The sequence below is a fragment of the Patagioenas fasciata genome, chromosome 1, assembly GCF_037038585.1.
Source record: "Patagioenas fasciata isolate bPatFas1 chromosome 1, bPatFas1.hap1, whole genome shotgun sequence".
Lineage (NCBI taxonomy): Eukaryota > Metazoa > Chordata > Aves > Columbiformes > Columbidae > Patagioenas > Patagioenas fasciata.
Genome location: NC_092520.1, coordinates 174423487 through 174438087, shown reverse-complemented (window position 1 = coordinate 174438087; position 14601 = coordinate 174423487). Strand labels below are relative to the sequence as shown.

At 47.1% G+C, this 14601-nt stretch overlaps 1 protein-coding gene across 1 annotated transcript; it reads right to left on the bottom strand.

Moving 5' to 3' along the window:
* Nucleotides 1–955: 955 nt before the first annotated feature.
* On the bottom strand, nt 956–8993 carry LOC136101273 (cytochrome P450 2D6). Its single transcript, XM_065837284.2, has 9 exons — nt 8589–8993; nt 7157–7328; nt 6287–6439; nt 5493–5653; nt 5193–5366; nt 3449–3590; nt 2663–2850; nt 1584–1725; nt 956–1467 (listed from the first exon to the last, which is right to left on the bottom strand). The coding sequence occupies exons 1-9, from the start codon at nt 8799–8801 to the stop codon at nt 1289–1291; spliced, it is 1524 nt and encodes a 507-aa protein (XP_065693356.1). The 5' UTR covers nt 8802–8993; the 3' UTR covers nt 956–1288.
* Between the last annotated feature and the right edge of the window lie 5608 nt (nt 8994–14601).

The window sequence follows — 14601 nt, the reverse complement described above, 5'->3', positions numbered from 1 at the left end:
GCAGAAGCACCTCTCTCTGCTGGAAACTATGAAACCAGGTCTGTTGTCATCATTGAGCCAAGCACAAAAGTAACACTAAAAAGACCTTGAAAGAAGCGAATGGGGGGTTGGCAGCAAGGAGAGAATTGTCGAGGATCTGAGGCAGGTCTGAGACAACCGCAAAGAGGAGAGGGTGGCAAAGAAGACTTTTCAGATCACTTTTATTCTTTTGGATTGCTTTATGGATGAAAAGCATAAATGTGCAGCTCCCACTGAAGTAAAAAATCTTAACAATGGTATTAAGTATTTGCATAATTCAATAGATTTCATAGCTTCCAAAACTGGTATTGGAAAGATAGATGTGAATGTGGATTTCTTTAACTGTGATTATGTATAGAAGCTCCTTTATGCTATGGTCTTTTCAGCTACATGGTTAAATGGTAGTTACTACTAATCTAAACATCTATGTATCCTAACACCTTGCAAAACGATTTGTCAGGAATATTGAAGGAAGAAAGAGAAAGGTAGCTCCGAAATCTACAGCTGTACTGTTTCAAACAGTGAAACTCCATCCCTTTGTGAGCTCCAAGGAAGGAAGGAAGGGTATATGTACCTATCAGACTGTAACATTTTTCAGGCTCACTGCTCTGAAACTGCATTTAAGTGTCGCCTTGCTGTGGGAGCTGAAGCTCTCTCCCTGCCCGCCAGCAGCGTGAGCCAATTTGTCTGACAGGCTGTGGATTGTTTTTGCAGGAATCGAGCCAGAGCTGGACCCCCTGGGCAGCGGGCAGGGGCAGAGGCTGCTGTGGGACGGCAGCGTGTGGGAGGCAGAGCGTGGCTGGGTGGGCAGCGGGGCTGACAAGGCAGGGAATGGGCCAGGAGCACCTCACAGATCCTTTCCAAGTTTTTTTCCTCTGAGAACTGGCAAGACCCCAGGGTTGTCTTTTACCCAGGGTACCCTTGCATTTCAGTAAACTCATTCAGGACTAAGAATTCTCTCAGTAGTTGTGTGCTCAGTGAACTGCTACTGCGACCAGTGAGAGCCCAAAGTAAAGCAGAGCTGGCCCATGAGACATATATGTACTGGAAAGCTGATCCTGATTTGTAACTTGCTGTGGCTGTCTGATTCAAGATCCAGGACTGGAATGAAACGAAACTATATCTGTTGGGCCAGATCCTTACTTTGCACAGCTGGGGACATCTGTGCAGACTTGAGAGATCTTGAGTGGAACCTGGGATGATCCTGCAACATTTCTGACAAGAGTTTGCATTGGTGGTGGTCTCTAAGTGGAGGGAGAGTGATGTGCACTTATCTTGGGATTGCTCGCACCAGGTATGGGTGCGGGGAGCTTAGGAAGGCAAAGTGACCATCCTCCCGTGGCCTGGGCTGGTCCTCGGGGAGAACAAAGGTGAATTTCTGCAGGAGGGTGGTAAAGAAAATAAAGAGCTCCATCCTGGCCAGCTGTTCCCCCAGGCAGACACGGCGACCTGCAAGAGAGGGAGTGAAAAGGGATGTTAAACCACACTGGAATCCCTGTGGAAGGAGCAGATCACCCCTCTCACTGTGCCCCTGACTTGTAGCTGGATCCTCCCCTCAGGTGTACCTGCTGAGAAGGGCAGGAAAGCCTCTGGTTTCACAAACTTCCCATTCGCATTCAGGAAGTGTTCGGGGTAAAACTCATTTGGCTTCTCCCAGACTGTCTCATCCTTCAGCACGGAAGACAAGTTGGTGATGATTGTTGTCCCCTGGGCTCCACCACAAGAGGAAACAACTTGTGTGAGAACAGCGGCATTATCTTGGCACAACAGACCAGTGCTGGTCGCTCTCTACTCACGGTCTCCCATCTAACAGCAACCATTGTTTGGTGTTGCAGAATAAGACACCCACCTCCTCTTGTGAGCCTTATTTAAACTAGAGGTAAAGCAGGGCACTTTTCCAATGGCAGATGGTGCCTGCCCTGTGCTCTGAGGCATCTCAACCTTTGCAATTCGTATCCTTACAAAGGACATTCCGTGCAAATGCCAATTTCATGGCAACGCAGCGGAAACAGCCTCTGCTGCTCAGATCCTCCTGGACTTGTTTTGTAGCTGGAGGGAAAAAGCTGACTGACAAGGCTTCAAAACCCAGCTTTCACAGGGGGCATGGGAGATTGCAAAGCTCTCCTGTTTTACAAGTCAATGTTCTAAGCTAGAGGAGGTATCACAAAGCTAAAAACACCGAAAACAGCCTTGTGTTGCTACCAGTGCTGCCAGGGCAGCCGCTGTCACAGTGACAGTGGAGTGAATGCCAGTGGCATCTGAATGGCGTCAGAGATTAGAGTTTTAACTACTGGCATCTCAGGAAAGCCAGTAAGCTGGTGTTGTGTGCCTCCAGAAAGCCCTTGAGGCTCTGTGACCTTCTCCTTCCAATGCAATGGGTGTCATAGCCCATTGAGAGGAAAGTGAACCTTTGCACTGACCTGCCACTGCAGCCGGGTTCCCACACAACCTGCACAAACCTAGAGCACAAATGTGACCATCTGCCTGGCCTCAGCACTTCAATATGTTCTGCTTCAGTGCTCGCTAGTGATTCTGGTTTGGGGCTGGGAGTGCAATGCAGCAGAGTTACCTGGGGTCACCCATACCCCAGGCCTGGCATCTGCACAGGGACAGGATGCGGAATCGTCTATCTGGCCACAGTCACCTTGGGAATGAAGAAGCCTTGCAACTCAGTGTCCCGGTATGTCTTGTGTGGTAGTCCAATGGGAATGACATCCCCACAGCGTTGCACTTCATGGATCACAGCGTTGGTGTAGGGCATGCTCACTTGGTCCTCCATGGTGGGTGATCTCTCTCTGCCAATAACCTTATCAATCTCTGCTTGGACCTTACCTGAAAGCAGCACAGCGAAGGAATTAGAGCACCCTCAGATAAACAGAAGGGGCTGGTACAAGCTGTAGAAAGGTTGGCAGCATGAGATTGTAGACACTGGGTGAGAGCAGTACAAGCAATTAGAGAAAGGAGGAGAAACTAGAGAGGAACGCATTTGTTTTCAGTTGCTTGGAGCCATCTGTATAACTATTCTTTATGCCTTTAATGTCACTCAACATGTTACCTTACCCATCCTCTATGCAGCTGAAAGGGTGTCTGGCCATGCAGCACTGGAGAATTAAAACAGATTAGCATCTATTCCAAATGCTAGAAAGAGGGTACTCTGGTCACTGAAAGCCCCCAAGTAGCCTTCAAAATGAAATCAAGAGCAAACTTGCCCTTCCAACTCCAGTCTTTTTGCCAGGGCTGCCCCCCTGCCATCGGTCCCTGCCAGCACAGCCATGCTTAGGAAGCGTTTCCCCTGGTTTCTGCCAGGCCAACAATCGCCAAAGCTGTTCCTCATTGCCACAAGCCCAAACCACAGAGAGCAGACGTTCAATCTCCTCACAGAAGAATGAGGGTTGAAGGTGACACACGCCACCTCTGTCCTCTCACTTACTCTGTATTTCTGGGTGGAGAATCATGTACAGAACTGCCCACCGGAGAGTGGTGGAGGTGGTCTCAGAACCAGCTCCAAACAAGTCTGCGGTCACCAGACGAAGGTTGTTATAGTTGAAACCGCTCTCTTCAGCAGCCTTGCCCTGCAGAGAGCAAACAAGCAGGTGACTGGAGCTGGGGCACTTGCTGGGAAAGAAGATCATTGTGCCAGGGAAGTTCTGAGAAGCACTAGATCTGGTTTTGCTGACCAAGAAGTAGAGCATAGAGCAGAACACAGGTCTGCGTATGACTGATGTACCTTGGAAACCCTGTTATCTTGTGTACTTGAAGGATGCAAAATTAACAGTATTTTGAGGGGGTTATCTATAGCTATGCATTACAGATCCTCACTGCCTCTGCCCTCCTGTTTTCTTACAATTGGGGGAAAAAAAAAATAAATCAGAGTATCACAGCTGCCTAGTAAGTCTGCAACACCAATTTCAGCAAAACTGGTCTCTCATCCAAATGCTAATTGAGCTCAAATTTGCTAGCATATGAGATATGACAAGCGCTCTGCATGAGTTCATCTGCTTGTCTTTTGTAATCCTCTTTATACTTTTCTTTGCTAGGGACTAGCTTCTGTTAAGTTATTCTGTATATTTTGATGCTGTTGTAATATGGATAGCAATTAATGAGGCATTTAAGACTCAACTGTTAGCCCAATGAAAGATGTCTGTCAAGGGAGCTGTGGGGCTGACCTGACCACAGTTTCCCCAGGAGAGGGATTTAGCAGGGGACTTCAGTGAACAGAAGACAGAGGTGAGTTGGTCAGGCTCACGTCCACCCCCAAATAGTGCTGCTCAGTGCAGAGCAACACAGATGACGTTGCTCTGTCCCTGTGAGCCGTGGGGCTCATGTATGGACTGGAGGTGCTGTGCCCGCGGCACAGCAGGGTTGGTTATGCAGCACAGCAGGGCTCGTTGTGCAGCACAGCAGCCCAGCCTGAGGACTCAGATGGCGGAAGCAATTTGCAGGCAGAATTTGCTACTATTGGACATCTGGCACTTGAAATTTAGTGAATCCATGTGCAGAAACATACGGTGGATGGATGGGCTGATGCACGTAGCTTTGATTTTATACTGACTTTGTGCGTGACTGAATCAAAGATGCCTTTTAAATTCAGTGAGGTTCAGATTTAGGCCTTTGTCTGACCTATAGGGAACTCGTTCTTGGCCAGCAACTCTAAGAGACACATCCTGATGGAGATGCCATCTTTCCAAGTCATAACTTGGTTTAAAGGCAGGCTGTGGACTGGACAATGATACCAGAAAGCCAGTCTGTTTCGGTAGTTTTGTAACCGATTTTGAATCATCAGTCATTAAGGCAGTGACATACACAGAATCTTCTGTGTTGACTTGTCCCCGGTGCAAACTTAGAACTATTAGTGAATTCTCAATTATTGCCTTTTAAATGCCTTCAAAATGACATAGGCTGGAAAGAAGCAAGTTGCTAGACTCTGAGGGGAACATGAAGATAGAAAAGGGGAACAAGGACATCAGCAGATAATATGGTCTCTTAAGACAATAAAGGAGGTTACAGCATTAAGAAGTTCATACCCTCCTTCTCAAGATACAATGTGGAATGAAAAAGTAGGAAATAAGCAAGAGGTTTTATACAGCTTTATGAGGAAGTAAGCTTCTATCAACAAGCTTAATCAAGCAAAGGAATTGCCCCTGGACGCTGAGATTCTGCTTGTGTCACCCTACCTTCTTCATTTCCTTTAAAAACGCATCGGTGAAATCTCGGGTGTCAGCAGGGTTCCAGGTCTCCATGTGCTTATGTATGAGCACGTCTACGAAGTCCATGAACTCCTTTTGCCCTCGAAAGACTTTCTGTCGCACTCCAGGGATGTGCAACAAAATGGGCACCGCGTTAAAAAGCTGGGATGTCAGAACCAGAGAGACAGAGAAGATATTATGTGATGCAAAAAGAAAAATAATGAAATCACGATGCTCTCAAGCAACAGAGGGCAGCTACTTACAGAACGTAGTATGCTCTTGGTTTACCTGAGTCAGGAATCCAGTTTCTTCCTTCAGGAATTTTTCAAACAAATGTAACAGCTTCTTGAATGTCTCATCACCGTAGTCAAAACGCTTTCCATAGATGGTGGTGCAGATCACATTGCAGACCGCATTATTTACAAGAAAATGTAAATTGAAAGGCCGACCTAAAAATGGAGATGGAGACCAAGCAATGGAGCAAAGCAACACTGAGCTGTTGGACCCCAGCTGTCAGCAACGAGAACACACAGATGCCTCCTTGGTGCCTTCAAGAGAAAAAGCCCACAAACCACTCAAAGTACAAATGCATCATTCTAGAGAGTGAAGATCTTCTCATCTCCTCCTCCTACTTGGTCAGTCCTTGTTTAAAAGAGAAAACTCCCAAGAAAAGCTGAGTTGCAGGGTTGTTCTGTAACTTGACAGATAACACTTGACTTTGTGTCTAGATGACAGGCAATGTGCAGTGAAAACTCTCAGCTGCACTTTTATGGCATGTGATAATATCAATATGTTTCACAAGACTTCATAAAGGTGATAGTAATCCAGCTCTGCGAATAATTATATTTTACCTCTTTATTTCCTACTTGTTTCCTGTTTCAAATGGATTAACGTTACAGTAGCCCCACTGTGTAAAGTGGCTTCAAAGCAGAGCCAGGTCACTAATGCATATAGACTAGAAAACTGCATTGGCTTAGGAAGAGAGCACTGCGTGCAAACGAGAGTGGCTGCAGTATTACTTCTCTCTGCATCTCTCTATTGCCTTTTTCTCTGATTTCCCCATCCCTCAAGACCTGACAAACCTTCTTCAGAATTGACTGCAGAGCACAGAAATTCCGCTTCCTCCATCACTCGCTCCTCCAAGGATTTCTTTCCCATCCCAAAGTTCCTCAAGGTAGAGAGCGAGAATCTCCTCAGCTCTTTCCAGACGTGTCCATATCTCGCCATAACAATTCCTGGAATTACAGATGAGCAAGAAATGTCAGGAGCTCTGATCCCATCTGCCAAGCAACATTCACTAGAGAATATCAAATGTGAGTTTGGAGGTACAGGTCTGTGTGGGTAGATGAAAGAGTCTGATCTAGTACAGCTTGTTCATACAGCAGTTCCACAAACGGATTACTGCACCTTCTAATGCATGTGCATGGCTGGTGAAGGTGGAGGGGGGTTCAGGGAGAGCAACAAGTGCTGCTAACAATAAAGGAATCACTCCCCCCAGCCATTCAGTGTTGTGCCTTTAGCTTGTGTGAACTGGGCAGCAGCTCGTGCCACAGAATGGGAGCTGAAGATGAGAGGTTGTGGGCTGGATTCTGTCTTGGAAAGAAGTTACCATTTTTGTGATGACAACGACATGCACATGGTGTGTGAGCATAAGCACTAATCACTGGGTGCTGGGAGCTACCAGCTCCAATGCTGGCAGGAAAGTTGTACCACTCGATGTCCTAACGCTGGTGGAGGGCTGTGTGCTAGCACCTGGACCTGTAACAGTTTCTAACAACCACTAATGGTAGCCCCCTTTTCATAAAATCTGACTTTGTCACAACCAAAGGGTGACAAGACATACAAGGAGGTTGACCAGAGGGCCATGAGAAGGTGGCATCATAAAATCTTCCATCTCCCCAGTCTCCCCTGTGCTAGTGTCAGCAGGGAATGTCCATTTCCAAGGGACTTGCCTTCAGATTTACTTCCATAGCCCAGCTGTTCGAATACGGGCACGTACGGCCGGTCAGCAAAGTCCTCCGATCTGTGCACCAGGGCTTCCTTCACTGCTTTATATCCGTTCAGTACCACCACGTTGGTCCAGCAGTTTTGGAGACTGAAGACATTTCCAAACTTCTTCTGAAGCTGCCAAGATAAAAAAGTACATCCCTGAAAATGAGTTGAGTGTAACATGAAAAATATCACCATATCCTTCCTTAGTGCCCTTATTTTTTAGCGATTTTTGAGTTGCTTTGATTAGGAGACCTTCAGCTGATCTCTCACCTTTGCAGTGCAGCACGTCAGAGTGGGGCTAAAAAGCAGCTGAAGCAGAGATCAGTGCGCTGTGAGTGGAAAGACTTAGAAAGCACCTGTCCTGGCCAAACTGCGGCCATGAGCATTGTGGAAGTATTTTGGATTTTGTCTAACAACACGAGGCCAAGGACCTCTCTGGGGATTTTCAAAGGCTGCATGCTCAACAACAAATTATTTCCTAATACTTGTATTTACTTGTGTTTATTTTGATCTGAAAGACTAGTCAAGTTTTGAGTCAGTCTGCTTCTGTTAGAAGGAAGTACTGATGATAAGATGATATGTAACTTTTTTTCCATACGCATTTGTCCCTAAAGATCTGCCCAGAGCCCGGTTCCCAGAAACAGGCTGGAAGAGGCAGTTCCACATGGAAGTTCCAGCTCAGGTTTCTCCCAAAAAGGAGCGTCACACATCTAGCAAGACAGGTAACTGGCGCACACCCTGCGTCTATTGTGATCTGTAAGACAAACGCTGCCAGCAGGATGGCTGCACAGGTGAGCCTGCCAGCCGAACACTCACCCCGGGAGCCTCCCATGGAGCAGACAAGACCTTGACTGAACACAGAGTCCCGGGCAGGCAGGCCAAAACTTCCCTGCCAGTCAGCAGCACTGAACAAAGTGCTCGGGAGCGTGTTGCTGGAAGACAGTGCAATAGTAGCGATGTCCCACTGACAATGTCCCACAGACACAGTACTCTGTTCTATTTTTATTTCCTCTGTCTTTTTCTTTGTTGTTTTTATTAAAAAGCTAAGTGTCTCAGTTTCTGAACTGTAGCAATGCAAGCAACTGAAGTGCTAAAACTGCTTCTGCAGTGGGGTTGGAAAGGGAATTAGCACTTCACTGGCACTAGAAATGCATCATTAAAAGGGATTACTGGTTAAGATTGCGGTTAGCATGACCCCGACGTGATGTGGTTTGAAAATGGTAATCTTTTTCAACTCTGTGTAAGCAAATCATAGAAACGCTATATTTAGTTTCTGCGTTGGGCAGATTTTGGACAGACGGCTGACCAGTGCCTTCCTATAGAAAAGGCCCTCAGAGTTTGCAAACGGAAGCACAAAACTCACGTGGTTTATCTGCGGGGGCCAGCACTCACCTGGCTGAAAGAGAGGTGGGGGTTTTGGAAGTCAACAGACAGCATGGTCCCAATGAACGGCAGCGGCGTCGGGCCCGGCGGGTAACGGCTCCACTTCTTCCTGCGCTTCATGATGTCAAGGAGTAAAGTAAAGACCATAAGAAAAACTGCCAGTATAGAGACGTTGCTCAAGTAGGATGACAGCTGGGGCCCCAGCCAAAGGAGCAATGCCATTTCCTAGCCTGTCTCCTCCTTGGTCTTTCTCTTTTGACCCAAGACTGTCTCTGCCTCCTTTTGCCCTTCTCTCCTCCTCTCCCACTTCCCTCCCCAGGCAGCTGCCCTCTTCTCCTTGCTTTCTCCTCTGCCCCACGCTCTTGTGTTCCTGCTCCTCTTCACTGCAGTTGCTGGCCTCTGATCAAACCCAAAGCTCCTCCTCTGCTCAGCCTTGGGGTGTGGTGATGGGGGTCATCCCTCCTCTTTCTCCTCCTCCTCCTGCGAGGCCAGAGCTCAGAGGCCTCTGTGTCCCTGCTGCAGTGGCAGGTTCTGCAGTGGTGGCCTCGGTGGGACAGGGCTGGGTGAGGACCAGGCCTCTGGGTGCCCTCTCCCACAGCTGAGGTGGGATCGCAGTTCACAACAAGCAATTCACACTGGCTGCGTTCTTGTGGGGCGACTTTGACAGAGCTGGTTTGAATCCGTGCTGCCTTCTTGTTTGTACAGAGAAGTCAAGGGAGAAGCAGCTGCTAAACACAGATCATCCAGGTTTGTGTTTGCAGGGCTGAGGATTTGTTCCATTGGCCCTTGAGAAAGCTCAGGTTAGGCCAAGCTTTCGTGTACAGAAAGCATTTGTCACAGAAATTAGCCTAAAAGGGTGACCTGAGACTTTAAAAATCATACATGTTTCAGGGAATAACAATCTTTATCCAGCTCCAAATGTCAGTCAGCACAATGACCTTGATTTTTGTAGAATCAGCTCAGCTGGAAGGGAGAAAGCACATGTATCGCAAGGAGCCTCAGATTTCCAGCCCTTGGGGCAGCAGTATTGCAAACACAATTATGGAGACAGTAAAAGTGTTTCCTAAAGCAGCACAGCTCTGTGCTCTTGGTGTCTCTGCCATCGGAGATCAATAAAGCTCGCTCTCACGACAGTTAGTTCTAGCTAAAAAGAAGCAGTAAACCCATCACAGTTTGATCTGTGATCTCGGTGTGATCAGAGAAAAGCTCCTAATGGAGCAATTGCCACAACAGTGATGGAGAGCTCAGACTGCAAAGTGATGGAGGCACCTGCAAAGACTCTACAGTCGTCTCTGGTGTTGCAGCCCAGGCCTCAGAATGCCCCTGGCCCAAAGAGGCACCTAAATGCTCATTATCTGGGCGTAGAGGTCGCCTCAGCATGATCCTACATGTCCCTTGTGAAAGCTTCATGACTCAGGAATCATCTCAAGTACCTGTAAACAAACATATGCAGCAGAGGGAGCAACTGGGGGAATCACAATCCCCCACACAACTGCAGAATTATGATTTATTTTGGATTACAGAGGTGTGGTGGCACAGACCATGTGACTGGAGAGCTGCCACGGGTGGACACAGGCTTTTCAGGAAAGACAGGCTGGAAGGGGTGAGGAGTGGTGGTGCTTTATGCAGACGGGTGCCCAGAGCTTTGCCATGGGACAGGTGACAAACCAGCCAAGTGCTTCTGGGCAAGGAGAAGGCAGCAAAGCAACATGGGCAATGTTGTGGTAGGTACTCGCCACAGACCAGCTCATCAGTGGAACCCTCTCACAAGTTACAAGCCTTGGGACTCACTGCGCACTTCAATAGAGACGCACTACATGACTGGGCACAATCCAGGTGGTTTCTGGAATGATCCAGGTGCTGAGAATGATATTGACACAGGCGATCAATGAGACAACTAGGGAAGATGGTCTGCCGGGTTTGCCATTCATGAAGAAGGATTAATTGATCCACGACATGATGGGTAAGTTTGCCTGCAGTGACCATGAGGCTGTGGACTGTTAAATCCTGCCAGAAGTCAGCAGGACAAATAACATTACCGCCCTTGCCTTCAGGATCCCAAAGAGAGATGTCCTGGAGCGCTGGTTGTTCTTCAAAGGCAGCCTCCTCACAGCATGAGGACAGTGCAAGTCATTTGTTACCTTGACTTTGGCAAAACCTTTAACACCATCTCCCACAGTATCCTCGTAGCTAAATCAATGAGACACAGACTGGTAAGGTAGACAGTAAAGTGGGTGGACAATTGTTCAGACCATGAGGTTTAAAGAGCTGGAATCAGTGGTAAAGTCCAGCTGGTGGCTGGTCACTAGTTATGTCCCTATGTATCCATATGGGGCTGGTAAAGTTTAGCTTATTTATTAACAGCCTGGATGAAGAGACAGAGAGGACTCTTAGCAAGTGCAGCCTGGGGGAGCCAACAAGAGCTGAAATAGGTTTGCCAAGTAGTTTGGGAGTTTGTTGGCTTCTCAGTGCCCACCACATTTCAAACAGCTCTACTGAGAGGTCTAAGGAGACAGAGCAGGACGGTCCTGTACTCCATGGACTGGCTTGAGCAGATGTCTGGGTGCTAACAGGTGATCAAGCAGTTTCTCTCACACCAACTTTCATGACCCATGCACTTAGATGACAAGTGGAAAATTAAAAATGTGGTCCCAAGAACAACAGTGGGCATGTCCTGATCACTCCACTGATAAAAGGATGTTACCCGTATGGTTTCAATTTCCCTTGAGCTCCACTTTTACAAACTCCAGCTGAAAAACATCCACCTGAGTTCCTTCCTTTTTGCTTATCTTGACGGGAGCCAAAGGCTATCAGGCTCCCATCACTCACCTCTGGGCTGTCACAAGGATGGTCGATTGGAATTTGGGAAGTGGGTTTATTTTTCATGAACACCACCCTGAAAGGCCATAAGAAGAGTAACTGTCCAGCTGCTCTTCTTCCTGGGGCGCATCCTTGACATGGGGTAACACAGCTGCAACCCGAGAAATGCACCAGCTTAAAAAAAACCCCACTCCCACCTCCCAGTTTATACCTTTCCCAAAGGTCTCTGGAAAAATGATCTTTTTCCTCTACCTGCTTCAGGCTGCAAACAGACAACTCCTCCACTTTTGGTTGGTAGCTTGGACTGCCTGGAACAAGTGTTGAAGCTTAGGTAATTTCCGAAGAACAGTTTTCGAAGCAAGCAAACAAAAACAGACAACAAATCTCCTTCCGAGAGAAAGACAAAAGGGTAATTACCCTTCTGAAGAATGAAATACATTCCTTTGCCTTTCTTTTCAATAAAGTAATATTGTGAGCTATTTTCAAGGCAGGGAAAAAAACCTCTGAATCCATACATAATAATTTCAGCTAGCTTCAGCCTCACTGTGCTGGGTGCATATCTTTGTGCACAGTCAATTTAGAGACGAGCCAAGTGAAATTACAGAAGTAACATGCAGACTTTACTGTTTTTTGACTGGAGAACCTGCAATATAAACAGAAAGGAGGCTTTTAGAAAAAGCTTATTAATATTGCAAAACAAAGCATCCAGAAGTAAGATAATGCACGAGATACCTGCACAATTTGAATTGAGCCTTTTTGTTCATATATTCCACAAGATCATCTTTAATTACGACCTCATGCTATTTTTACTTTCTGAGGGACCTTCCATTCATTCAGTGTTCAGGATAGATGATGATCATTTAATAATCCTGTTTTAATTACGGCATTTGGCTTCAAAGCCTGTTTTGTCACCTGCTGCTCATATCCTGTCCATAAAAGTGTTTGATTTGGGCTTTTCCATAGCGGTTCATCAGTGACTGTTGGGCTGAGAGCAGGCACTCCTGTGTACTCCCAGCATCCCTCTGAGGTGCCACCAGTGGAGTAAATGGAAACATAAATCCAAATGACCTTCTAAGTGTTGGTACCGAATCAGAAAAGCCCAGAAGCTGGGTTTGATGGCTCCTGACCGCCGCACACAGCTGTCCAGGACCCATGCTCAGCTCCTGGCTGAAGCTGCAAGTGGCTTCTGGAGATGTTCCTGCAGGATCACAGGTTTGGCACTCTGGACATGGAGGTCACAGATTAGTGCCTGTTTATAAAAACTGCACTTCCAGTAATTACCCAGCATCGTGTATTCATTAATTCTTTCACAGAGGTGCGGTGAAAATCTTTCAGCAGCCAAATAAACACTCTTCCTTCTCTCCCCCTTCCCTTCAGTACTGGAGCCAGCCAGGAAGCACTGGTCATATAACATGAATATTTTCCTTGAGTTTTCAGAAATTTTTCACACAAATCCCAGCAGGCTGACTGATTTCCCCCTAACACCATTAGATGGATCCAAACCTCAGCAATGTTTCATTCAGGAGGATCAAAGCCTCTTGGAGCAGCAGAGACTGTCGGTGTGAAGCCTGCAGCTCTCATTCCCTGGCTGTCCATCTCCCCGGCTACAGCAGAACTGGGGCTGGTGAGAACCCCAGAAACCTTTCCTCTTCCTTCTGAGCCCAGAAAGTGTGGTCTCCTCTCCTTGTCCTGTCCTGTCCCAGATTTTTTGGTCCTTCCTCCACCTCCTTTTTTGAGCCCATCATCTATTTTTTGCCTGTTTTGCCTTCACTTGGGTGCCCTCTCCCTCTGAATGTTGGAAGGGGCCAAGGAAAACATGGAGGAGACCATCTTTCCCCTTATTGTTCACCCCTGCCAGTCTCCGGCAGCCGGCAACAACCACCACCTGCTCCATTCAGGCTTCTCTGGGGAATCTGAGCTGAAAAAAACCTGAGAACTCTATCAAGCACATGCAAACCAGGTTTTCAAGTGCTTGTAACACGGCCAAGTTTGAGCACAGTTTTAGAGAGCTGGTGCAATGTGTCTTACTAACAGAAAGCTGCCTCCTGCCAAATTTCGTGTGTAATGCTTCAAAGCATTAAACTGAGAATGGAAAATATCGCCAGAAATTTTTCTAATGGGTTAGGAGAAGGTCAGATAAACAATGTATTTCTAAGAACGATGTCAGCCATTAGAAAGGGATTAAAAAATTTTTGGCTGAACGTTACCAAACAATTTTAGCCTAAGGCACAACCCCAACTCAGGAAATTTTAGTCTCACTTGGTTCATTGTGACTTTCTTGGCCTTCAGATGGGGTTTTATACATTGGAAGTACTTCTGCAGCCTTGAGATGGACTGTGCTAACAGATTGTTCATAATAAAGCAGTCAGCAGAACTGAAACAGCCAAGTCTTTCATAGTTACTGTTACTATGACTTACTGCCAGCCTTCCCACATTGCAAAGAAATCTGTTCTTCTGGCTTTTCCTCCTTACATTCCCTGTGGCCTCCTACCCTTTTTCCTACATCAATCACAGCAGATCACCTGTCACCAAAGCCAGGCTTAGCTGGACTTTGCTTCCTTCACCCATCCCATCCCATCCCATCCCATCCCATCCCATCCCATCCCATCCCATCCCATCCCTCCCATCCCCTGCCATCCCCATACACGTTCCTTGCTCCATTGCTCTTAAAGAGCAACAATTCTGAACTGGATACCAAAAGTGAGGCGGGTCTTGCGCCTCCTTTTTCACCCCAGAGATACAACTTTACACAGATACTGTAAGATATGGAGCATCCAGCCTGTGAACAACCTCCCCAGCTACAGTGGAGCAGCAGTGTCCAAAATCAACAAGTTCCCAGGTCCCACAGGGACAGCTGGGTGGCCAAAAAAATGTTTTGGTAGTCATGACACTTTAAAAAACGTTGGGTTGCCTAAAAAAGTGAAAACTTGGAAATTTTGAAAGCCGCATCACCTGTGGAAATGGCAAACCTTAGTCCTCCCATGTACTGGATGCAGGCACTATGTATGTGAATGAATGCCTTTCTGAAGCTCCCGTCACACAGTATCACAGTATCACAGTATGTTTGGGATTGGAAGGGACCTCAAAAGATCATCCAGTCCAATCCCGCTGCTGGAGCAGGAACGCCTAGGTGAGGTCGCACAGGAATGTGTCCAGGCGGGTTTTGAATGTCTCCAGGGAAGGAGACTCCACAACCTCCCTG

Bases quoted from the DNA above. Each gene is read 5' to 3' on its own strand.
- LOC136101273 (XM_065837284.2), bottom strand. From the start codon at position 8,801: ATGGCATTGCTCCTTTGGCTGGGGCCCCAGCTGTCATCCTACTTGAGC. The intron at 5,367-5,492 runs GTAAACCAAGAG...CTGACATCCCAG, and splicing joins AAACTGGATTCCTGACTCAG to CTTTTTAACGCGGTGCCCAT. The intron at 3,591-5,192 runs GTAGGGTGACAC...TGCTCTCTGCAG, and splicing joins TTTTAAAGGAAATGAAGAAG to GGCAAGGCTGCTGAAGAGAG.